Source organism: Hemitrygon akajei, chromosome 10, assembly GCF_048418815.1.
Source record: "Hemitrygon akajei chromosome 10, sHemAka1.3, whole genome shotgun sequence".
Taxonomy (NCBI): Eukaryota; Metazoa; Chordata; class Chondrichthyes; order Myliobatiformes; family Dasyatidae; genus Hemitrygon; species Hemitrygon akajei.
In genome coordinates this window covers 140,111,038-140,137,296 of record NC_133133.1, presented here as the reverse complement: position 1 = coordinate 140,137,296, position 26,259 = coordinate 140,111,038, and the positions used below count along the sequence as shown (strand labels likewise).

At 40.5% G+C, this 26,259-nt stretch overlaps 1 protein-coding gene across 13 annotated transcripts in view; it reads right to left on the bottom strand.

Moving 5' to 3' along the window:
- Positions 1-26,259, bottom strand: part of cadps2 (Ca++-dependent secretion activator 2) — a 669,949-nt gene that overhangs the window by 442,736 nt on the left and 200,954 nt on the right. For all 13 annotated transcript variants that reach the window (XM_073059126.1, XM_073059121.1, XM_073059123.1 and 10 more), the window contains exon 3: positions 11,295-11,627. In XM_073059126.1, the coding sequence (XP_072915227.1) occupies positions 11,295-11,627 (333 nt within the window). The remainder of the gene's footprint in view (positions 1-11,294; positions 11,628-26,259) is intronic.

Below are 26,259 nucleotides of genomic sequence, written 5' to 3'. Positions count from 1 at the left end.
AGAGGGAAGTAGTTGCAGGAAACTGAACGTGTAAGGAATTTGACCTTTTAGTGCCTGAAGTTAGAATAAGTAAAGGGAATGTGATAGTTCTTCTAATTAGAAATGAGATTAGTACAGAGGTGAAAAGCCTTCTTGTCTCAGCAGGTCGCTTTATAGAAGTAGAACCAATTTGGGTCACCTTTAGAAAGGGCAACAAGCACTAAACATTGGTGGGGAAAAAAGTACTATGAAATAGTAACTGAAATATCGAGCATGACATAAGCAGAATATTAGAGATTCGTGTAAAAAGGTATCATGAGAGATACAATTGAGGTGGAGCTTGGACAAATTAAATTAGTGATAGTAAAGCTGACAATGAATTTGTGGAATGTTGACAGACCATCTGGGGAAAAGCTCTACTTTAGAGCTATGCAATGCAATGAAAAGGGGTTAACTAATATCCCAGCAAATTAATACTGGATTTCCAGAATCTGCAGAATCTCTTGTGGTTATAGTTAATGCTCTCTTGCAAAGCAAATTTTTAGGAAAAAGTGACTTTTACCTGACCACATCTTGAGCTTAAAAATTACGTATATATAGTAGTTCAATGTAGTTGAGATCTTAGGTTTAAACAAAAGAAATATTGAATGAATGCTTAAGGGCAGAATGGGTAGAGTTAACTGGGAACATTGAGAGGTATGACAGTATACAGGCAATGGTCAATACCAACAGAATTAATATATGAATTGCAAAAAAAAAACTTTTCAACACAGAAACCTACCAGGAAAAGTGTTTGTCTGTGAGCTATGCGAGGAATTTGGAGTAGTATTAAAGGAAAAGAAGAAGCTTATAAAGTTGTCAGAAATAGCAGGAAGCCCAAGGACTAAAAGAATTTTTGAACTCAACAGATGAGATCTTGAAAATGAATAAAGAAAGAGACAACAGACTAAGGAGGTAAATTGCTGAGAAACATGAAACACACCAAGAGTCACAGATCATATGTAAAAAAGAAAAAAGGAGCAAGGGCAAATGTTGGTGGCTTTCAGAGACAGGAGAATGTATTAATAGGTTTAAGAATTGACAGTGAAACTCATTAAATATTTTCTATCTATCATCATACTACAGAACATAAAAACAGCTAGAACTAGTAGAGAACCATGGGTTTAATGGGAATGTGGAATTAAAGGGAATTAATATTGGTAAAAACAATGCTCTACTCTAGAGAAATTTGTGAAATTGAGAGCTGATAAATCTCAAGACTCAATAATTGATATTCGATAACTTTTAAAAAGATCCCTATTGAGTTACAGAATGCATTGCTTATTATCTTTCAAAATATATTAGGCACCAAAGTGCCATTTGATTATTAATTTAATTGGCTTGGCTCAACATTGTGGGCCAAAGGGCATGTTCCTATGTTATACTGTTCTATGTTCTAAGTGGTTCTTGCAAATGTGACCCCACTATTTAAGAAAGGAGGAAGAGAGGAATCACAGAGCTACTGATTTGTTAGCCCACATCAGTGTCGGAAAAGAATTGGAATCTATGATGAAAGGTATAATTCCAGAATACCTGTAATGGAGCTGTAGGACTGAGCAGCGTTACTGTGGGTTTATAAAGGAGAAAGCCATGTTTTATTAACCAATTGCAATTCTTTGAGCAAGCTGATCAGAGAGAGTCAGTGAATGTGGTACACTTCAATTTTCAGAAGGCTTTTGAAAAAGTTCCAAGCAAGATAAGTCAATGTGGCTAGAGGACAAAGAATTGAAGATAAATTACAAGCATAATTGAAGACTGATTTAACAGACAGAAATCAAACAGTGAGAATAAACATATTTTAATAAGGAGAAGAGTGAGATGGTTCTGTGGCAGGAAAGATGAGACTTTGTAGAGCTGGTACTGTACAGATATAGATGTTACCAGTTCAAATCAACCTGATTTGATCGATTGGACTGGCGGTCACTCTTTACTGAAGGACTGAACTTGTGTGGCTGCTCTCCTCCCATGCAGTGAAAAGTCATTCCCATAGTCTGAGACTTATAAGATTATTGGACTGTACTTTATATTGTTTTCCTTCAGTTTTTCAGTGTTTTCTTTCTTGTGGTTGATTTGCGGGTGGGTGATACGTTAATTTTTTATGTGGGGGGGGTTGTGGATTTGGTGCTACTGTCGCTGTTCTTTTCTGCGAGTTGGGGGGGGGGGTGTGGGTTGGGGATTTTTATGTGTAGGGGATCTGTGATCGTTTTTGTGGCTGTGTTTTGCTCCGGGCAAGGGGGAGGGGATGTATTTTGGGATCTGCGAGTTTTGTTTCTTTTCTTATTCATGCAGATGGGGGGGGTGGGGTTCAGTTGATGTCTTTTCTTTCATCAGCACTCATGGCCTTTCTATATTTATCAAAGGTGTATTATATATGCATACTTTGACAATAAAATTAACCTTTGAACCTTTCTTTCGAACCACAAGTTGCAAGCTACGAAGAACTATAGCAAACCTATACCTAGTTACCAGCATAGCAACCATCCCATAAACTACTGAGCAGAAGTTTACCATTACACATATAAGACAAAACCACATACAGCTCATATAATCAAAGGTTAACACTGCAAAAGGCTTACCTCACTATGTATACACAGGCCACCGGGTTCGAGATAAGGGAGAAAAAGGTAGATAAGAAATAATAGGAACAATGGAAACTTTCGATCGGAGAGCAGGGGAACATTCTTCCCTGGATGACTAACTCCCCTGTTGCGCCAGCTTATTGTGAAGTTTGTTCTGAAGTTAAATCTTGGACTCTGGGCGAATTCTTTCCATCTACAACATTTTTCTCAGGTTGACAGGTTTTGATTAGTCGGGCAATGCAGGAATCGGAATTTGGGCCCTATCAATGGCTTAAAACTGAAGGAACCAAATATCATTTTCCAAGTTTTCTGATGATAGAAAACTAGGTGAAATTGGGAGTAGGGAGGAAGATGAAGAGGTTACAGGAGGATACATGCAAGCTAAGAGAGTGCATGAGAATATGGCTGATGAAACATAAAGTGGGAAATTGTGAGGTCAGTGTAAAAACCTGAGAAGCCAAGTATATTTTAAGTGGTGACAGAATTGGAAATGATGAAAAATATTGAAATGTAGATGTCTTTGTCAGCAAGTCACTGAAAACTAATCTGCATTTGCAGAAAACAATTAGAAAGGCAAATACAAAGTTAGCCTTCATAATGAGAGGATTTAGTGTAGTTGAAGAGCCCTTACCTTAATTATGTAGGGCCTTGGCAAGACAGCGCCTGGAATGTTGCATACAGTTTTGGTCTCCTCACTCAGAAAAGTGCATAGTTGCTTGCCACAGAGAGAATGCAACAAAAAATTATGAGAATGATTCAATCGATGGCAGGTTTGCCATAGAAGGAGACACTACACCTGTACTCTGTTTCTAGACTTCTCAACCAACAAAGGCATTCTCCCTGAATCCAGCCTTTTTATCCATTTCCCCACAAAGATTATAGTCTCAAAATAATGAGTCAGCCACTTAGGGCTAAGACGATAATTTCCTTCACTCAGGGAGTCGCGAACCTTTGGAATTCTATACCCCAGAGGGCTACAAAAGCTCAGTCATTGAGATCATTCCAAATGGAGTTTGATAGATTTCTGAATAATATATTGAGATAGTGCCAGAAAATTGTACTAGGGTGAAAGGTCAGCAATGAACTTCATTAGCAGAATGGGCTTGAAGGGCCAGGCGGTCTGTGGCAGCTTTTCATTCCTATTTAACATAGCATTAACGAGGATGCTGCCAGTTATTGGGCGTGAGGCAGAAAAGTTAGAGGATCAATGCACTCAAGTAATTGCTGCCTTCTCAAGGGAACAAAGAGCATTTTCACTCATCTGATGAGACCCAGCAGTAGTTATAGAGCCTAGTGTGTGTGACATTTTGTGGCCTTTGAGAAAGTCTTTTAGAAAGATAATCAGTGCCATTTTGGACAGCTATTCATTTATTAAAGATGATCAGCATCAATAGTCTCACATGGCAACATTGCTCGTTAGTAGTGATAATTAAATTGGTACCCCCGGCAACATAACTGATATCACTGCCCATTTTAACCCAAGGCAAAGCTATAATCACCAGTCTACTTCAACTGTTTCAGCATGTTTAGTCTTGGAAGTTTTGTATCTAAGAGAGATCAAACAAAATATAGTAGCAAAGGAAGGAATTGATATCTAGCATTTATAAACCACATTCAAAGCCCATGAATGTTTGAAAACACTGCACAGCTAGCAACTTACTATGAAGCACAGTCAATATGGTGATATAGAGACATGTCTGCATGGATACTCCTTCAGTGCCCCCAGATATTTTAATCCTCCTTACCACAAAGTTGTATCTAACCTCAAACAAGCTATTTGCTGATATAGAGGCAATCTGCAGAATGGGTTTTACATCTAATGTCTATGGAACAAAGGTTCTGTGCCAACCTGTCAGTACTGCTCTCTGAGAGTAAACATCCATGACAGGATCTTGGATAACACTAACCAATTCCCATTATGTCAGGAGAAATTTCTAAGTGAAGACAGATGTCAATGATGAAATTTAACAGAGTCTTCAATGTGCCAGCAGAGTTTCTGGGCATCTGAGGAAAAAAATATTTGAAGATTAAGATATCCAATTGAACACAGAGCTCCAAATATTTCTGCCTTTCTGATGCATAGTCTAGCACAACAACCACCTCCAACAATGATAAGTACCAGCAATTCTGTCTCCACAAAATCTCTAGCAGGATAAACAAACCAACCTCAGCATCCTCTCCCAGGCCAATCCAAGCTATGAAGGCCTAATTATACTCTGTAGATCAGGTCACATTGCTTGCATGCCCACCAGTTGCCTCTCAGCTCTGAACTCACAAAAAAAATCACTAAATGGACAGAGGTAATGATTCTTGAATGTCCTTTAAGCTTCCAAGAAAACAAGCAACATTCTTTTTGGCTCATGGAAATCCCTAACATGTCATGGCTCAGAATATGAGAGCCCATTTGGTAGTTCAAATCCATGTGTTGGGAGTATGAAGAAGACCAGCGTCCTGCTGCATGGAGTGCATCACACTCCCAAACTACCAGCTGTGTGCCCCATCATCCACTTCCGGTCCCACCTGGAGCCAAGTCTGAAGATCCCTGTTTGGTATCATTAACCCCAGGACATACACAGCTCAGGAAAAAGCCCTGTGGCCTATGATATCTGTGCCACAATGACGCCAAATGAAACCAACCCCATCTGCATGCACATGGTCTATATTCTTCCCACTCCCCCGAACCCGCATCCCTCAATCCCTGCTTGTTCATGTGCTTATCGAAATAACTTTTTCATATCTATTTACTACACCCCTACCCTCATTATATGCGTCTTCAGACAATGCGGATTCACAGTTATGCGTCGAACCTATTTTTAACAACTTCTCCTTATATGCATCCAAAACTCACAATTATGCGAGGCTGTTGGGACGAGAAGCACCGCTTTCCCACCAATACAAGTCACGTGCGCACGCCTCACAGTCTTACTCCCGCCAGTCTCGCATTGGTTTTGGCAGCGTCTGGATGTGCGATCTTGCGCTCTTAAACTTTTGTTGTTGTTATCTACGGTACATTGATTTTGTGCTTGAAATATTTAACTATGCCTCCTAAGCGTCCTACATGAAGTCTTGGGCCATCAGTCAAGCGGCAGAGAACTGCTTTAACACTTGAAAAAAGGTTGGAAATCATAAACAGGGCCGCATTAGGCGAAGGTAACACAGCTCTGGGACGCTACTTTGACCTGGGTGAGTCCATGATCAGAAACATAAAGAAATAAAAAGTGCAGTGATTGATTCATCACAAATGTCTTCAAAGATTGTTACCAAAGTGCGTAACGAAGCTGCCGAACGCTACCCTTTGCAGTTGCGCGCTACGAAGGCTGAGTTAGGCATCACCAAAAGAGGTGTTTAATGCAGATGAGACCAGGCTTTTTTGGAAGCGTATGTCGAAATGCACTTACATAAGTAAGGATGAAAAGACTGCGTCAGGTTTCAAGGCAGTAAAGGGTAGGTTGACTCTGCTTATGTGTTCCAATGTCATCTCCTGCTGCTGGCAGTTCTGAGAGTTCTGTGAGTCTTCCTTCACCCCTTGCTGTCCTTGATGATCCTGACGACCCACAACTGTCCACCTCATCCATGTAAAGCTGCCTGACACCACTCATCTCCCGGAGCCAATACACCCGTCACTGTTGGTGAGTACTGTACACTCTAGTACGTTAACTTTCTATGATTTATTGCATTGAATATTACCTTAGATTGATGAAATATAATATGAATGTTGCCTTATGGCACTGCTTTTGTGTCGTATTGGTATGGAAATGTGAATAAATTACAGATAAAACACATTTAGGAAGCCCTCCAGAACGCATCCCTATTTTCTCCATTTAAGTAATTATCCACATTGTGCGTTTTCCATAATATGCGTCGACTGCAAGGAACGTGTCCCCCATACATAACGAGGATAGGGTGTACTTATCTAAACAAATCATGTTTGTATATCTTCTTTAAACTTCCTCCCTTTTACTTTTGAATTATGCCCTCACTTATTTGACATCCCATCCTTGGAAAAAGACTGTGACTATCTATCCTATCCTTGCAACTCATGGTTTTAAATACTTCCATCAGATCACTCCTCACTCTGATGTTCCAGAGAAAACAATCCAAGTTCCTCTACTTCCTTATAGCTAATATCCTCTAATCCAGGGCTTCCTGACCTTTTTTATACCATGGACTAATATCATTAAGCGCGAGGTCTAGGGACCCCAGGACCCCTATGCAGCTTCTAAGTAAACCTCTTCAGAAACCTCTCTAAAGCCTCCACAACCTTCCTGTAATTTGTTCACCAGAGCTGCACACAATTCTCCAAATATGGCTTAACCAAACTTTTATACAGCTGCACCATGATGTCCCATCATCTATGCTCGATGTCCCAATCGATGAAGTCTAGTATGCTGTACACCTACTTTACCAACCCTATATGGAGTGGAGACCAGTCAAACCCAAGGGACCTCTAAAAGGAGTATGAGGGAGACATCTCAGTTGATGTATGCACGATTCCAAAATGAAACGGTGATAAAAGGAATAAATTATGATGGAACTCTTAGACATTTTTTTCCAACAGGAGCAAGGGATCTCTAAATTTATCTGAAAGTATGTGAAAGGATTCAATTTAATATTTAATTCAAAATACAGCAGTCCCAAAAGTTTAGCTCTCTCTTCAGTTTTAAGGATATATCTAGACAATGTATCCAAGTCCCTGGATCTGAATGACATCAGCAAGTTCAAGAAGGACATGCAAACTAAATAATCTAATAGGAAGCAATTCCAGCTTCCCACTTGATAGCATCAACAGGAAAAACAGACTTTCAATAAGCATAAATGGAAATGTCTCTTCAGCATCAATTAAAGAACAGAAACAAGTTAGGGCTTTGAAGAGATTATTCATTTCTGCTGTAGGCCATTTATAATCCAATGTATCATCTACATCTTCCCTTCTGTTGCTAATTCTTCCTGCAAGGACCAAACCAGGTAAACCTTATTTTTAATTCATTTGTTCCATCACTTCCTTTTAACCTTTCTTGACTCACAGGCCCCAGATGGAGAGAGAACATCCAGGACACGTCATCAATCCAATCTTTTTTATCCCAATCTCAAATTCTGATGAGGTTCTGTGGAACAGTCAAAAACCTGAAGGATTAGTGGTGTTTCTCTCTGTCTTCACAGATTACTGCTGGCACAGTCTGCTCCCTTAATCTAATTGCATTTTAGCACAGAGACTTGGGAGACTCCCAGACCTGAATTTGAGTCTCAAAGATGGGTGATTACAAACAAATGAAAATATGAAATTACAAATTTCTATCAGGAGTAGGTCAATCATTGTTTGTTTCTTAGCTTGTCATTTCTTGTCTGAGGTAATCACTGTCTGACACTGGCAGGGAACAAATATGGCAAGAATGCCCCAGAGTCTCTGCCCCCTGGGAAAAGCAGTTTCTCCTCATCTCCATCCTAATTCAGTTACCTTAAGACCAGTGGAAACAACTTTCCTGCCACAACCTCAGTCATTGTGTTCATTCAAGGCAGAGGATGATACTCTGAACAGTAAGTGAAAAAAAGGGCTTTGAGATTCATGTTGGAAAGTGGAGCTGAGGGAGAAGATCAGACAAGACTTTGATAATTGGCAGAACAAGATGACCTACTCCTGCTCTTAAGTATAACTCCAGTCCATGAAATGTTTTTGTCATGACATCTGTGGTTTCAATTTTACTAAGGGCCTTGGTATCACACTCAGTCAAATGATACTTCAATGTTTAAGGCAGTCAGCTCTCCCTACCTTCGGAAAATCTACTCTTTGCTCCATGTTTGGACCCAGGTTGTGAGGAGGGCTAGAACCAAGTGGTCCTGAAGCAGTTCAAAATGAACATTAATGAGCAAGGCATTGGTGAGTGTGCTCTTTGGAGGCACTGCTTTCCGTACTGCAGATTGCAGGAAATGACAGCACTTCAAAGAAGTGCTTTGAAGTTCCAACCTTTGAAACCAATGGATATGGAAGGTAACAAGGTGCAGAAGGCAACAATGCATACAAGAAGATTTGTAGTAAGAGATTCAATTGTTAGGGAGTAGGCAGGCTTTTTTTTCCCCATCACTACTCTGAGACTTGCTTGGCGCTGATTCCCTGACACGGGGCAAACAACACTTAGAAGACACAAAAAATTCTGTAGCGGAAAGGGAATAGCCTAGAATTTGTCAGTAATGATGACATAGACAGAGCATATATTTACATCCTGTAATCTGATAGGAAGTCAGAAAAATAGATGAAATCCAAAAATAAATTTAGATGTTTGAAATATGAAATAAAAACAGAAAATGCTGGGAAATTAAGCAGATGAAGGTTCTTAGTCCCAAAATGTTGACCATTTCTCTTCTCACAGTTGCTGAGCTTTTCCTACAATTTCTGTTTTATTCCTCGACGCTCATGCAGAGTGTACTGTTATAAAAGCAGTTCCATTACTCCAATGGTGGGTTAATTGGCTAAGCAATTCATTTTCCATTTTGGATATTAATACTGTCTTAATGGATGCTCCCCACTTAGATGCAAAATTTGCAAAATGAAAACTTAATTGAGATAAATGAACTGGGTAGCCTGCAAATGAAGAAATCGGAAAATATTTTAATCAGTCAGAAATTAAACTGGAATCAATAAATTCGTGCAGAAAGGCAAGAAAGCTGAGGTGGGTGCCACTTTACCATTAAGAGACCCTTATGTAGCTAACAATGACTTAATGCTAAATGAATTACGTTCTGAGAGTGTGAAGGAGAGAGGAGGAAACAAAAATAGATAAGTATGTGATATTCAGTCTTATTCTATCTCTCAAGAATTTAAAAGTTTTCAAAGATATGCTCCCCGGGTAATATTAAGTGTGAGAGCTCAGAAGGAAGGCATTTACCCCTTGAAATCTGTGGGCTGCTAGCTCTTCAAATAGATATTTAGGTTAAGACTATTCTCACTGCATTTTCTGTTCATAATCTTGTTGTAGTTTTTTTTAGTTCCTTGTATGTGACATCCCTGCCTCAGTAACTTTGCAGGTTCCAATGAATGATCCCCTGCAAGGACGATGAGCAGTTATCAGTTTACCAACTGTCATAATCAAACTTATGCTACCCACACCAGGGAAACTACAACAGCCCTAGTGAATTATATTTCATTGCTTCTAAACTTTACTGCTTCACCTGGGGGGGGGGGGGGGGATGAAGAATGCCCATGTGACTGTAAAACTACCTGCGATTCAGCGCTATAGTTAGCGACCCCAGTCTAGCAGACTGCAGCAGCGTCAAGGGTGGAATTAGCTTGCAATGACACGTTTAGAGATGCTCACATGATACTGAAGCAGGGCGCTTCAAATTCAACCACCAGCACCCTGTGATGAATTGCGTTAACTTCCACTGTTAGCAAAAAAGAGGTTGTAAGACAAAAGAACACTGACGTCCGAGCTCCATGACCTGACCCAAGAGGCCAGCCTGGAGTTCTGGGTCTCAGCAGCAACGTCTTTGCGAGCTTACTTTGAACTGGGGCCAAGGAAGGCAGCAAGTCGATATAGGGCTTAGGCATCTGTGAAAGGCTGGAAACAGAAACTCTGCAAGAAAGCTACCGCCCTGAACGAGCTGTGCTTTTGCTGCAGCCGCTGTCTCAAAGAATATTACCAAATGCTGGAGTCCTTCTTCTGCCAGCCTACCTACAAGATGGAAAGCAGCAACCCCCAACACACAAAGTTAAAAGAACCAAGTTGGGTTGGTCTAAACAGTGCAGCTGCTATGTCAGTACATTTGCAATATCCTTCACAAGTTACCAACATGACTACTCTCCTGATCTAGGTCTTGGCTATCCGGTCTCATCTTTACAGCTGACACAGAAGACATAAATTGCTGTGCAGTTATGTAACCCCTTTGAATATAGGATAGGAAACCCGGTTCATACCTGCCCTCTTCAGTGATCCCTCAAGCATAGCCTTGATGCCGAGCTGAGAATTTCATTAGCTTCCCTGACCTATGCTTTTCCTTCATCCAGCAGAGTGATAATAAATTACTTCACCATTGATAATATCTGATGCTTGCAAGCTCTTGCTCTGCAGACTCTTCTCTTCTCTGCAGACCCTAAGGTCAAGAATGTTCTGAGCAGTGGAAAAGACTGGCCCATGATCTTCTTTTTTTAAATGGACTTTACCATAGAGATTTTGACAGAGGTCCTCTTTGCCCAATGGCAAAGAGCTTCAAGGCTATTAGAGACCAAGCACTACAGACTTCGCATTTACATGGATGTGGGCATTCAAAAATCACAAAGACTATTTAATATATAAACCATCAGACCTCTTGATTAGATTCCAGCCCATGTCAGCTATCAGTTATTTTTTAAAAACTCCTAAACCCCTTAACTGAATTGCAGTCTGTAATTCCACCCTGGGTATCTATTATTTGACATACAAAGCCCTCCTTGTACTTACTCCCAGCTGGTGTAACCTCTCCTGCCATATGTAGTGGTTTCACACTGACCTAGGGCTCTGCAGCCAAAGATCTGACCAAGCAACACTTCAAAGTCATTTAACTGGTTATGAATCATTTGTGCTCGGTTGGGCCCTATATGCATGCATAGTTATAAATCCTTCCTTTACTTACACCTTAAAGAATTTCACAATAAACAATCTGACTGATAAATGTTAAAAACTGTGTATTTTACAATCAGTATAAAAACCTGATATATCTGCTTACCTGGCATGCATTATAAAGCAACTGGTGTTCAATTTTCTTAATCCCAAGGATCTGCTGGAACATTTCATACAATTGTTCTTTGCTAAGAATGAGCTCAGACACTGCACTTAAGGGCATCCGGGCAGGCTTACTACGCAGATCCTCTTCACCTCTGTAAATCGCATCAAACTTGGCCATCCAGGAACTGAGCACGGTTTCCTTGCTAAGCCCATCAATTTCTGGCAAACTTCGAACCCGCTTCTCAATATTCTTCTTGAAGACATCTCGAAAATCGTTTGCCGAGCACCCTCCACTGTTAACCATCCTGGACACACGATCACTTCTGAGAAAAATCTGGTGCATGAAAACAAAAGGAAAATGTCAGCAAATTGGAATCTAGTAATTTGTAGCTTTTGCAACCCAATTCAGTCTCTTCCCATTCACCATCCAATCCTCTAGCAGAGCAAGGCAAATAAAATCGTAAATACTGAAATCTGAAACATGAATAGGAGTACTAGAATAACTCAGCCAGTCACACAGCACCTGTGGAGAAAGAAATGGCAGTTATCATTTCAGGAATTCTTCCTCCCAAATGAGGAGGGAGCAGAGTGTACAGTTTTCAAAGTAGAGTTGGTGGAAGAAGTCAACTTCATAAACAGAAGACTTTACCATATTTTATGTATCAAGATCAAATTCTCTTCATGTGGCTTAAAACTAAAATAAGGTATGAACATGATATTCTATCATGTCAAATTTGGTATATTCTACAACAAAATAAGTCTTTCTCTTCATAATTCTGAACACATTACTGAAAGCTTGCCCAATCATTTAAAGATTGTGTTCATTCTTATATCAAAGTTAGCGTTCGCTCTAAGAATATATTTTGACTGCAAAATCAGTAGCATAGGAGAATGAAAGTATGTAACTTTGGACATAAAACAAAAAGCTTTAAAATACTTTAAAAAAAATCAACTTTCACCTTGATAGATTTCTTCTCTTTCGATTGATAAATGACATGTGCTTCTTATGATATATAAGCTTGCTTTTATTCTTATCCTGTAACTATTGCTGAAATGCTTGCTAACCATTTACAGGTTTCCAACATTTGAAGCTTCTTTTCCTTGTCCTGTTAAAAGACTGAGGGACCAAGGTAAGGTAAGATCAAAGGTTCTGGGATAATTTTAACAAAGAAAGCCATTGATGAAGAAGCTGAAGATGGTTGGGGCCAGGACACCGGCCTGAGGAATTATTGCACTGATATCATATATCTGGAATGGTTGTCTACAACGATGTTTCTCTCTGTGAGGTAAACCTACTTTTGAGTTTTTTCCCCTTGATGCCATTGGATTTCAGTTTTATCAGACTATCTTGACACCACATTCAGTCAAATGCAACTTTGATATCAAGAAATGTTTCCCTCAGTTCAACTCTTTAGTCCAAGGTTGTGATAACAGCTTGACAGCAAGTAATACTAGGTAGCACTTGTTGATAACTACCTTCAGTCATGTGCTCATGAGTGAGTTTGTAATTATCCAAATTGGATTTGTCTTTCTTTTTGTGAACAGGATAAAATGAACAATTTTGAACACTGCCAGGTGCCTGTGTTGGAATATGACAGCTTAGCTGCAACAGTATCAGCTGTGAAGCAAGACCTTCAGTACTACAGCTGCGATGTTGTCTGGTCCCATAGCCTCTGCTGAATTCAGTGCTCTCAGCTGTTTCTTGATACCAGGTGGAGTGAATCAATTTGGTAAAGACTGGCTCCCACCACAGCGGGGATCTCAGGAAGAAAGAGATTGATCACCTGCTTGGCACTTCGGGCTGGATCAGCGACAAGTGCTTCAGCTTTGCTTTTGCACACAACCCTTGGGCCCCACCAGTGTATGCTCCCTTTTACTGTTTACTATTATGAATTCCCGTGTTGCAGCTTTAAGACAATAGATAAAGTTTTGGTCTGCGAATTACAGGAAGGATATTAATGGGGTTGAAAGAGTGCAGAGAAGGTTTACAAGGATGTTGCCGGGACTTGAGAATCTGAGTTACAGAGAAAGGTTGAATAGGTTAGGACTTTATTCCCTGGAGCATGGAAGAATGAGGGGAGACTTGATAGAGGTATATAAAATTATGATGGGTATAGACAGAGTGAATGCAAGCAGGATTTTTCCACTGAGGTTAGGGGAGAAAAAAACCAGAGGACATGGGTAAGGGTGAAGGGGGAGAAGTTTAAAGTGAACATTGGGGGGGGGAGACTTCTTCACACAGAGAGTGGTGGGAGTGTGGAATGAGCTGCCAGATGAAGTGGTAAATGTGGGCTCACTTTTAACATTTAAGAAAAATGGACAGGTACATGGATGAGAAGTGTACGGAGGGATATGGTCCAGGTGCAGGTCAGTGGGACTAGGCAGAAAAATGGTTTGGCACAGCCAAGAAGGGCCAAAAGGCCCATTTCTGTGCTGTAATGTTCTATGGTTCTGAAGTACTACTGCTCCCAGCATGCCATTCAGTTTATTTTGGACCATGAATCCTGCTAAAGATGATGGTCCATAGCACCTCATGGATGCCCGGTTCAGCAGATCTGTTCTGAGTCCATACTGCTTAGAAATGGATGGCCCCGGTGTGAAGGCAAGACCCTGTTCCCCGGGAGATCTTTCCTACCAATCCTACTGTGAACAAATGCATCTGCTGCAGGTTCATCAAGGAGAATGGGGTCATATAGGTTCATCTCTCATTTTAGTTCGCAGCCTGGCAGCTCTGCCCATTATGAACCACTAAGTGGTGTTACCAAGCCCCTGCTGGTCATAGACCCTGAAGCTCCCCACCTACTTTCAATACTTTTCCAAAGAGTTGTCGAACATGGAGGAGCATTGGTTCACTGGTTGAGGAGAGCAGTAAATTGAGGGAGGAGAAGATTAACATATCAATGTCTGACCTGGTACCATTAGTTGTCATAGATCTGAATCAATATTGAGGGTTTCCAGAATCATGCCCTCTCATTTATATACATACTAATGTGTTAGCACATTAGGTGAGCCCATTCTGCCAAAGGGACAGAATGCATCCAGGATTGTAACAGAGGAAATTAGGAGGTTGTTTCCTTTGAATGATTCTGCCAGTACAATAACATAAGCCTGTTACTTGACCAATCTGTGATATACCATGCTTGGGGAATTGAGTATAAGAGGAAGGCTATGTAAAACTTGTGTACAATTCTGGTTTCCCGTTACAGGAAAGGTGAGCAGATTTTGAAAAGGGCGGGAGAGGTTTACCAGGATGCTTCCTGGATTAGAGAGTATGAGCCATAAGAAACTGAAGAAACTTATTTTGTTTTCTCTGGAGCCTCAGAGACTGACGGAAGACCTGATGGAAGAATATAAAATTCAGAGAGGCATAGATAAGGTTTTCAGACCCTCACTCGTATAGTAAAAATGTGAAATACTAGAGGATGTGCATTTGAGGTGAGAGGAGAAGAGTTGAAAGGAGGTGTACAAGGCAAGTTTTTCTTTACATAGAGAGTGGTAGATCCCTGGGACGAGATTCTGGGCATGATAGTGGCACAGGAAACAATAATGGTACTTGTGGCTTTTTGATAAAAGCATAAAAATGCAGAGAAAAGCTGGTTATGGATCATGTGCAGGAAGAAGAAATTTTGTTTAATTTTGCATCGTGTTTGGCACAGACACCATGAGCTAAAGAGGAATTTCTTGCGTTGTACGGTTCTATGTCCCATGACAGCTCACCCAATTTTGACCCCAGTCCCCAGCTGTTTGCAAGGAAGTCCTTGCCTTGGTTGACTGCAAGTGATCCATTCATTTGCTTCCGTTCCCCGTTTCAATGTCAGGTCATGTATTACGGAGTGGCTTGTCGTACAGTCAAACACATTGGTGACTCTGTAATTATGTATAGGCTATATTGGTTGAGAACAGCAGATTTCCTCTGCGAAGGGCACAAATTAAACAGGTTGGGTTTTACAGCATTCTGGTAGTTTTATGGTCATTACTAATGCCTAACTTCTGTTTTAAATTCCACAGATGTCATGGTGGGATTTGAGCTTGGGTCTCTGGGTAAGTAGCCTGATAAATTAGCTGCAGTGTAATGCTTCACAAATGAGTGTAGGAACATCCAATGCAGAAAGCTGGATGAAAAATATGAAAAACTGTAAGGTTCTGTAAACAGGTTTTTTAAAATATGTTTTTGTTGTACATTACCGTATATAAGTGTAATGACAGTTAAACTCCTTATTGGACAGCCAATTGGATGGTGATAATTATTTGATTCAATAGCTTAATTATAACAACCCAGACTGAGTAGTGAATTAGCATAGCCATTATATCACCATCAGACTGTTGTATGAAAAATAGTCTGCATAATAAGTTGCCTTACTTTAAAAGCAGTTCACTGTGTGACATGTTTGAATTATTTTAAATTATGGCTGTTCAAATATTATTAAAATAGTGATAGCTAACTTTTAGAAAGGGAAAGATACTTCCATGGGCATTGCATTATGAATGAAAAGTCTGAACGAGCACATACCATTCAGAATACTTCCTCAAGGCTTTCTGTATTAAATGCTGTATATATTCATCCAGTTCAATGCCTGCAGACATATTGAGTTGATAAGGGGCAAAAACATTTCTCCAGTCTGAGCTCACTTGTTATCAAAAAATTGAACATTTTCTGCCTATTAAGAGGAAAATCTATTCTCCCCAGACACTAATGTGTATTTACTGCACAGTTATTTAAGAAGTATTTTCTCCCCACCAATCTGAGTGCCAGCATTAAATTTCCTTTTCAGTGGGGTCCTGCCTGGATCATCCTTGGTCCCACTATGATATCTCAAAGGATGCCATGCCCGGCTGCTTGGCACATTGTGTTTCCATAGCAACACTTCAGTAGCAAACACAAGACAGCCAGTGAAATAGCTGTGCCTGAAGTGCAGAAGATTGCGTAGTCTGTAGGGTGGACCACACAGTAAACAGAAGAATATTCTCAAGATGAGGGCTCCCACAATAATTCTGCATTTACCACCCAATACAACAATTTCCATTCAAACGCACACCAAATTACTTTCTTAAGGGTAATTTCAGTGTGTACTGGTATATTGAAAATAAAATACACTTGTTGCCTTTCCCATTAATAAATATAACTTATCTATTTAAATTAGAGCAACTATCTGTCCTACTGTGATGCCACAGGATAAAATAATTCCAACAAGTTCAGATTTTATAACAACTACCTAACTAAGATTCAATTTGTTTTTGGAGGCAAGTTTTTTTTAAAATTAATGCTTGTAGCTTCATAATGTCTAAATAAATAAAATATCCGAATCTGGTTTAATATCACCCGTGTACGTGTAAACTTTGTGGCAGCAGTACGATGCAATATGTAATAATAGAAAAAAACTGGATTACTGCAATTATGTATATGTATTTTAAATAGTTCAGTAAAAATAAGTAGTGCCAAAACAGAAATTATTGCGGTAGTGTTCATGGGTTCAATGTCCATTTAGAAATCAGATGGTAGAGGGGGAAAAGCTATTCCTGAATCATTGAGTGTGTGTCTTCAGGCTCCTGTACCTCCTTCCTGATGGAAATAATCAGAAGAGAGCATAGTCTGGGTGGTGGGGGTCCTTAATGATGGAAGACTCTTTCTGAGGCACCGCTCCTTGAAGATGTCTTGGATACTACGGAAGCTAGTGCTCATGATTGAGCTGACTATTTTAGAATTTTCTGCAACTTACTTCAAACCTGTGCATTGCCACCCCCCCCCCCCCATACCAGACAGTGATGCAGCCTGTCAGAATGCACTCCACTGTACATCTGTAGAAATTTGAGTATTTTAGGTGACAAACCAGATCTCCTCAAACTCCTAATGAAGTATAACAACTGTCTTGCCTTCTTTATAGCTGCATCAATATGTTGTGACCCGGTTAGGTCCTCAGAGATATTAACACCCAAAAAAATTGAAATACATACGGTATTTTGAAAAAAGAATTCCATAGGACACTCAAAGCAGCTACGTAGGTTGACTCTGTGGTTAAGAAGGCATATGGTGCATTGGCCTTCATCCACGGTGGGATTGAGTTCAAGAGCTGAGAGGTAATGTTGCAGCTATATAGGACCCTGGTCAGACCCCACTTGGAGTACTGTGCTCAGTTCTGGTCACCTCACTACAGGAAGGATGTGAAAACTATAGAAAGGGTGCAGAGGAGATTTACAAGGCTGTTGCCTGTTGCCATACGAGAATAGGTTGAATGAACTTGGCCTTTTCTCCTTGGAGTGACGGAGGATGAGAGGTGACCTAATAGAGGTGTATAAGATGATGCGAGGCATTGATTGTGTGGTTAGTCAGAGGCTTTTTCCCAGGGCTGAAATGGCTAACGTGAGAGGGCACAGTTTTAAGGTACTTGGAAGTAGGTACAGAGGGGATGTCAGGGGTAAGTTCTGTTATGTAGAGAGTGGTGAGTGTGTGGAATGGGCTGCTGGCGACTATGATGAAGGTGGAAACAATAGGGTCTTTTATGAGACTCCTGGATAGGTACCTGGAGCTTAGAAAAATAGAGGGCTATAGGTAACCGTAGGTAATTTCTAAAGTACATGTTCAGCACAGCATTGTGGGCCAAAGGGCCCGTATTGTGCTGTAGTTTTCTATGTTTCTACTTGCATTACTGTGACTAATTTATATGGGTATAATTTCTATTGCAAGCTTGCTTCTAATAACTCCATTAATTCTTGTGGGTTTGTTGCCAAATGTAAACTGTGCAATTAAAGCTTGTAAACTTATGGGGATAGCTTTTTATGCATAGTTGGGGCAAGCAGCATCAATGGAGGACAATGGACAGTAAATATTTTGGGTAGATACTCTTCATCGGGATTGAAAGAGATAGTCCGTATGAAGAGATGAGGAGATGGAATAGTGCAAGAGCTGGCAAGCAGCAAGTGGATCCAGGTGTGGAGGGATGATAGGTAGGTGGAGAAGGAAAGTATGGAAATAGCAACAGGGGCTGGGAGGTGACTGGTGGATATAAAAAGAGGACTGCAGATGATGGAATCTGATAGGAAAGTAAGGTAGAGCATGGAAACAAATCAGGAAGGTGGGCAGATGGGAATAGGAGGTGGAGAAGTGTGTGGGTGATGAGCAGATAGAGTGGGTGGACAAGGAGAAAGATAAAGATGCTTGATGATGGGAGGGGAGTTTTGTAGAAACTGGGCTGGGTACAAGAGGAATTGGGTTGAGCAGAAGGAACCGAGAGGGAAAAGAGACACAGGAGCAGCAGATTACCTGAAGTAGGACAACTCAATATTTATCCCATCGGGTTGCAGAATCGCTAAAAGGAATATGACGTGCTGCTCCTCCGGTTAGCAATTAGCTTCATGCTGGCAGCACAGGAAGGCAAGAACTATTGTTGCCCAACCTGCCCACTGCCAACCACAAAACAATTTGATAACCTTATCTAGCTCTGAAAGTCAAAAATTGTATTGAGATATACTTGATGCTCGCCGATGAAAACCCACTTAAAAAAAACCATAAAGACCCTAAATGTGAGGACCGGGTAGAAACGTGATCACTGATGACTGTATTATTTATCAAAAAGAACCTTACTGAATCATTTTAACCATATTTAACCCTATTTAATTTCAATTTTAAATTTGGATGCATGTGGTAGGAGTAACAGTAATCCACCAAGCCAACAATAAGGGTTTAATTTAGAATCCATTTGCAGAGGTATCTATTCAGGGTATAGTTTTATATTTTCTCTGATATAAAATGAGGTACTTGGCCCAATTAATCAATACTGGCTCTTGGGGTATTCCCATCAGACCTACTCTTGTAATATATTGTTTCTAATCTGTCCTTCCAATATTCTATGATTCTCCTGTCAGCCACCCACTTGGGACGAGGGGGTGTAATTTATAACAGCTAGTTAAGATTTTAGCTTTGATAGAGGATGACAATCCTCAACTCAAGCACAGGTGGTGGATGAAAAACTGCTGGTTGAAAAATGGCCTGAAGACTGAGTTATGCTCTGTAGTTCTAACATGGACCAATGCTAATAAACTGAGTGCAAGAAGTCTAATTGAAGAAACACACAATTCAATTTTCTTTCAAATATGGCAGACTACATCATTCTGTTGGAGTGTAAAAATAGAATAACTAATCTTATTTTCTTTTAAACCAAGCAAATAATAAACCAGAAAATAGACATAAACTGTAATGAAGTTTGAGTGGTAAATTAGATTAAGAAAATTCCAGCAGGAATTTATTGCTCGATCAAATATGCAATACACTTGGCCTCTAATTGCTTGTTAGAAAACAGTGATTTTGCACTATATCTATTTGCAATTTTTATGAATAAACTGCATTCGGGGTCCAAAAAAAAAGTAGGCACCTGTTTTATAACTCCTTTCAACTGAAGGAAAAATATTACAGCTCCACAAAGGAAAGAACAAGCCAACGGCATGAACATACATCTCTGTCAACCAGCCAGTACTAGCGTTAGATGTTGACTAAACTCTTTGTGTTCTGTATCATTCAAATATCATCAAAAGTACAGCTTAAAAACTGTAGATGAATAGTGACAGGGAAATCATAAAACCTTGTTTTGATGAAATATCCAGCAAATGGGAAGTGTTTTCTGAAGACAAAGAGAGCTCACTAGTTTTAAGCCAAAATAGACTGCAGATGTTGGAATTGCTCCTGAAGAAGGGTCTTGACCTGAAGTGTTAACTTACACCTTTTGCCTCCACAGATGCTGCTTGACCCACTGAGTTTTTCCGGGGTTCTATCCTTCATTCCAGAGCTCATTAGTTCATTATATTTAATTCAATTTTCTCTCTAACAAGGACATCAACGCACTGGATCCATCAGCTGAAGTACTATTTGCGGCCTAACACTCCCGTAAAGTATTCCGAAAGTGATCCCTTTGATGTGAGAACTTTACAATATATTAGCCATATTTAAAGTTGCCTTGCAACTTTCCACATTGTGTGTACAATTCTAAAGACCACAGACAACAAAAGTGGTTGCTCTCAAAGGGAGGATATCAGCCTGAAACGTCAACTGTTTATTCATTGCCATAGATGCTACCTGGCCTGCTGAGTTCTTCCAGCATTTTATGTGTGTTGCTTTGGATTTCCAGCATCTGTAGAATCTCTTGTGTTTATAAAAACATAAGGTAGAGGAGCAGAATTAGGCCATTTGGCCCATTGAGTCTGCTCTGCCATTTCATCATGGCTGATTCATTTTTTTCTCTCAGCCCCAATCACCTGCCTTCTTCATATCCTTGCTAATCAGGGATCTATCAACCCCTGCCTTAAATATACCCAATGGCTTGCCTTCCACAGCTACCTGTGGCAATGAATTCTATAGAATCACCACTCTCTGGCTAAAGAAATTCCCCCTCTTCTCCATTTCAAAAGGACACCCCTGTATTCTAAGGCTGTGTCCTCTGGTCTTAGACTCCCCTACCATAGGAAACATCCTCTCCACATCCATTCTATTGAGGCCTTTCAACATTTGATATGTTTCAATGAGGGCACTCCTTATTGTTCCAAATTCCAGTGTGCAGAGGCCCAGAGGCATCAAACATCCTCATATGCCAAGCCTTTTAATCCTGGAATCATTTTTGTGAACCTTCTTTGAAACCTCTTCAATGTCAGCACATCCTTGCTAAAATAATGGGCCCAAAACTGCTCACAATACCCCAAGTGAGACCACACTGTTGCTTCATAAGGCCCCAATATTACATCCTTGCTTTTATATTCTAGCCCTCTCAAATGAATGCCAACATGGCATTTGCCTTCCTCACCACAAACTCAACCTGTAAATTAACCTTTAGGGAATCCTACACAAGGACTCCCTAGCCCCTTTACATCTCAGATTTTTGAATTTTCTCTCCATTTTGAAAATAGTCCACACTTTTATTTTTTCTCCCTAAGTTCATGACTATACACTTCCCAACACTATATTCCATCTGCCACTTTTTTGCCCATTCTCCTAATTAGTCTACATGCTTCTGTAGGCTCTCTGCTTCATCAAAACTACCTGCCCCTCCACCTATCTTTGTATTGTCTGCAAACTTAATCACAAAGCCATGGGAGTATGACAGTATTCCCATGTATGTTTCTATTTCATTCACTGTACTAACATTCAAGTCAGCACAAATGCACGTGAGCAGGCTACCAAGCAAACTTTGCAAGCTCTGGATTTCTCATTTCCCAGGAAATATTACGTTCCTGCCTACCAAATGTAATTTTCTGTTAGCATTCTGCTTTGACTCAGTAAATCCACCTGCTCCCAGCAAAAACAGGATTTAGGAACTAAGCAACCTGTCGGCTGATCACTGTAGACCTTGAAAGCTATGGAAGTAAATTACAAATGACAAAAACCACAATTGGATTTGGGGAAGGTGGAAAATAGATGTTCAACAAACAAATTTACCCCGTTACGCTCTTTTTAATTTTAATAGATGTCAGTTGGCTTTTTATGGCCCGGGAAACACTGCAGGTGAAAACAAGTAAGAATGAGTCAGCTCATAAGCTAATTAAGATTACAGCAGGAGTTATAGGCCACGAGTGTTTTCTTCAGGGAAACTCTTCTCATATACAGAGAATTAAGAATTAATAGCTTTGCAGATTCTTGCAGTATTGCCATTGCATCCAACAATCTAACCCCATACACCCTACCTGTTCCCATCTATTCCCCCTCTGAACACCAATCATCACACTGATATCGCTACTTTCCCTTCTCTGCTCCAGCTACAATTTCCTATGGCTTTCCAGACAAAGAGCAGGCTCGTCCTTCTGGCAGACAGTAAGAATGGAGAAGTAAATTATCATTTAAATGGAAAGAGGCTATTAAACTTCATGCTCAGAGAAACCTGGGTACAAGAAAGTTAACGGACAGGTAGAATAAGTAATTAATACGTGAATGGAATGCGACAACAGTATGGAATTTTGATGAGATTACACCTGCAGGAACGCATGTAGCAGTATTTGTGAAAGGATATACTTGTTCAGAGGTAATAAGGGAAGATACATAAGGTCAGTCCTGTGGAGCTGAGGAAAGATTGAGTAAGGTGGGTTGGTCTGTGCTCACTGGAGTTCAGATGAAAGGCAGAAAGGTTGTGGAAACATGGAATTCTGAGCTGACAGATGTAGTGAGCATGTCTTCCCAGGAGGAGAAATCTAAAACTAGGGGTAATATCTAGAACCAGGGTGGCACAGAAACATAATGGTCAGCACAGTGCTTTACAGTATAGGTGACCCAGGTTCAATTCCTGCTGCTGGCTGTAAGCAATTTGTATGTTCTCACATGACCACGTGGGACTCCTCCAAGTGTGCCAGCTTCCGCCGACAGTCCAAAGACATACTGGTTGGAAGTTATTGAAAATTATCCTGTGATTAGGCTAGGATTAAATCAGGGGATTGCTGGGTGGCATGGCTTGAAGGGCCAAAATGGTCTATTCTGCACTGTTTTTCAATAAATAAATTAAAATAAAATAATGTGCTGACCATTTTAAACCTGAGACCTGGAGGATGTAGAATCTTTAGAATTCTCTATGTAGGAATTGAGAATTGAATACACTCAAAGCTGGCATGAATTATTGAACTGGAAGAAAATACAGTCTTGAGACTGAGCAGGAAGATACCGAGCTCAAAGCTCTGGTCAAACGTGATGAATGATGGAAGAGCAGATAGGATACGGCATATGACCTGTGCCTCTCCCTATTTCTAACACATTAAGGTGTAATATTTGTTTTAATACAAAAAAGGCTCCCTTTGCTTTATAACTGATTCATGCATTACTTAGCTTTCTTAGTTCTCTGTGGCAATCCTTCCTGCTTCACAGCTTTACATTACCCAGTCTCCACAGCAAATGCTAAAATCAACACGCAAGGAAGCAAAATGCATTGCACTATAATGATCCACAATAATTAAGACATTCTCAAATCACTCAGATTGTTGAATGCCAAATACTTGATTTGGGAATTGCAGCAGTTTGTGAATGGTATTTCTGTATGCTTTGGCAGGAGAGAAGCTAACTGGGATCTTAAAGGTAAAGTTCTTATCTATTCTTTCAGTTTCTTTCACTTGAAATTCGTGTTACTGTAATTAGAAAGGGGATCAATACTAATTATTCATTACAGTTGTCATTACCAGCAGAATGAAGATTTCATGCCAGATACTACAACTAAATGAATGCGTCTATCATTCTGCACATGCATTAAAATCTGTTGAGAAAGTATTTCTCAGGAAGTTTGAAAATCAAGTTTCCTCTGGAATACTTAGCTGTCATATTCAGAGCAACAGACACAAACAAGGCAGCATTTCAAATGACAAAAGTCATACCATATAAAGTTGTCACTAAAAAGACTCATATGAAGGGAGAGATTATTCCCACTGTGTAGCCCAGTAGGAAGCCCTTATCCAAGCATTGATTTCAGTTATAGTTTTCCGGAAAACTGCTGGGAGTGTTATGGTCCCTTTGGCCGTACTCTGTCTGGCATAGACAGAAGTGAAGGTAATCAACTCTTCAATCATGATGATATTTTCCTAGTTGAAGAAGTAGTCAACACAAGACATATTTTCCATAAATCCAAAATGAAAAGTATAAGTGTTTGTTTGTGGTCACAATTTACAGCCCATTAATAAAATTGCTTCACCGCACTACTCTCAGTTAGCTAGCAGCCTATCACAACACATCAGCAATAATATTCCTCTTAACACTTCTCAAACAGCTAATGAGCCAATTGCTCAGTTTGTGTCAGAAAATTCATTAACAGAGCAGCAGCAGAGATAAATGAGGATAATGGCTCAACGGTTGAGAAAACCCAATGGTTGCAGCAGACCTTGCCTGCCCTCTGCATCTCAACAGTACGTTATTACTTTGTGAGACATGGAACACTTGATGGATGAACAGGTCCTGAATCAACAAGTAATTCATGATACACCAGCTTGTTAGTGTAATATAAAATTCACCCGTTGATTGAAACAGCTGTACTTTAAAAGCCATTTAACAAAAAATGTTCTTACCATGATTTAAGAACAGCAAGCTCAATAGTATGAGGTCAAGGTACAAAAGTATAACCATTTGACAATTATTGCTGCAGAAAGAGTCCAGAATAAAAAGGAGGGAGCAAGTAGAACCATAGGAATGCTTGAACAATGCTGATAAATTCATAAACACAAGAGATTCCGCAGATTCTGGAAATCCAGAGCAACACACGCAAAATGCTGAAGGAACTCAGCAGGCCAGGCAGCATCTATGGAGGACAATAAACAATCAGCATTTCATTCGGAGACCCTTCATCATGACTGGAAAGGAAACCAGCAGAAACCAGAATAACAAGTTGCGGGGAGGGGAAGGAGTACAGGCTTGCAGGTGATAGGTCAATCCAGGTGAGGGGGAAGGTGGCTGGGTGAGGGAGGGAGGATACAGTAAAATGCTGGGAGGTGATAGGTGGAACAGGTAAAGGGCTGAAGAAGGATTCTGAAGGAGAGGAGAGTGCACCACAGGAGAGAGGAGAAGGGTTAAGAGGGGATCCAGAATTTGAAATGGAAAAAGAGAGAAGGGAGAGGGTGAAGAATTTCCTGGAAGTTAGAGAATTCAATATTCTTACTGTCAGGATGCAGGCTACCCAGATGGAATAGGAGTTGTTGCTCCTCCAGTCTGAGAGTTACCCCATACATCACTCCTCTCACCTTACTATTCTGCCTTCTTCCCTCTTCCTTTCCAGTCTTGATGAAGGATCTTGGCATGAAACGTTGACTGTCACTCTATCACCTCTTATAGAGTTAAATCCAGCAACGTAAGCAAGAACAGAGGAGCCATCACAAACTCCAGCAGCCCCTTGCGATTCTGTGATTTCAGTCTCTGAGTCTGACATGCAAGCGGCCTGCAGGAGGGTGAACTCATTGAGCTCAGTCAGAGCTGGCCAGGTACTAAAGGCCTGTGTTGATCAACTGGCTGCAGTGTTCACTGACATCCTTAACCTCTTGCTTGGGCAGTCTGAGGTACCCACCTACTTCATGCTGGCTTCAATTATGCTGCTGCCTAAGAAGAATGTGGTAACCTGTCTCAATGACAAATATCCAGTGGCACTGACATTCAGAGTGATGAAGTGTTTTGAGAGTTTGGTGATGAAACATGTCAACTTCTGCCTGAAGTGACTTGCGTTCACTCCAGTTTGTCTACTGGAGCAACAGGTCCACAGTAAATGCCATTTCATTGTCTCTTCACTGAACCCTGGAACACATGGACAGCAAAGATGCATATATCAGGATGCTCTTTATCAACTACAACCATAAGTTTCATGATCTTAGCCTCAATACCTCCTTGTGCAATTGGATCCTGGATTTCCTCACTTGCAGACTTTTCAGATTAGCAACAACATCACCTCCGCAATCTCCATCAGTACAGTTGCACCACAAGGCTGTGTGCTTAACCTAATCCCCCCCCACCCCACTGCTGTAGGCCAAATCAAAGGTGGTGATGAATTAACATATAGGATGGAGATTGAAAATCTGGCTGAGTGGTGCCATAAGAACAACCTCTTACTCAATGTCAGCAAGACCAGGGAGCTGATTGTTGAATTTTGGAGGAGGATACCAGAGGTCCATGAGCCAATCCTCATCAGAAGATCAGAGGTGGAGAGGGTCAGCAACTTTAAATTCCTCGGGGTTATTATTTCAGAGGTCCTGTCATGGTCCAGCACATGTGCAATTATGAAGGAAGCACAGCAGCTCCTTTACTTCGTTAGGCATGAAGTTCCTTCGGAATGATATTTAAAACTTTGACAAACTTCTGTAGATGTGTAGTGGAGGCTAAATTGACTGGTTGCATCACAGCCTGGTACAGAAATACCAATGCCTTTGAACAGAAAATCCTGCAAAAACTAGTGGATACAACCCAGTCATTCACGGCCAAAGTCCTTCCCACCCTTGAGCACATCTACCTGGAGTATTGTCACAGGTAAGCAGCATCAATC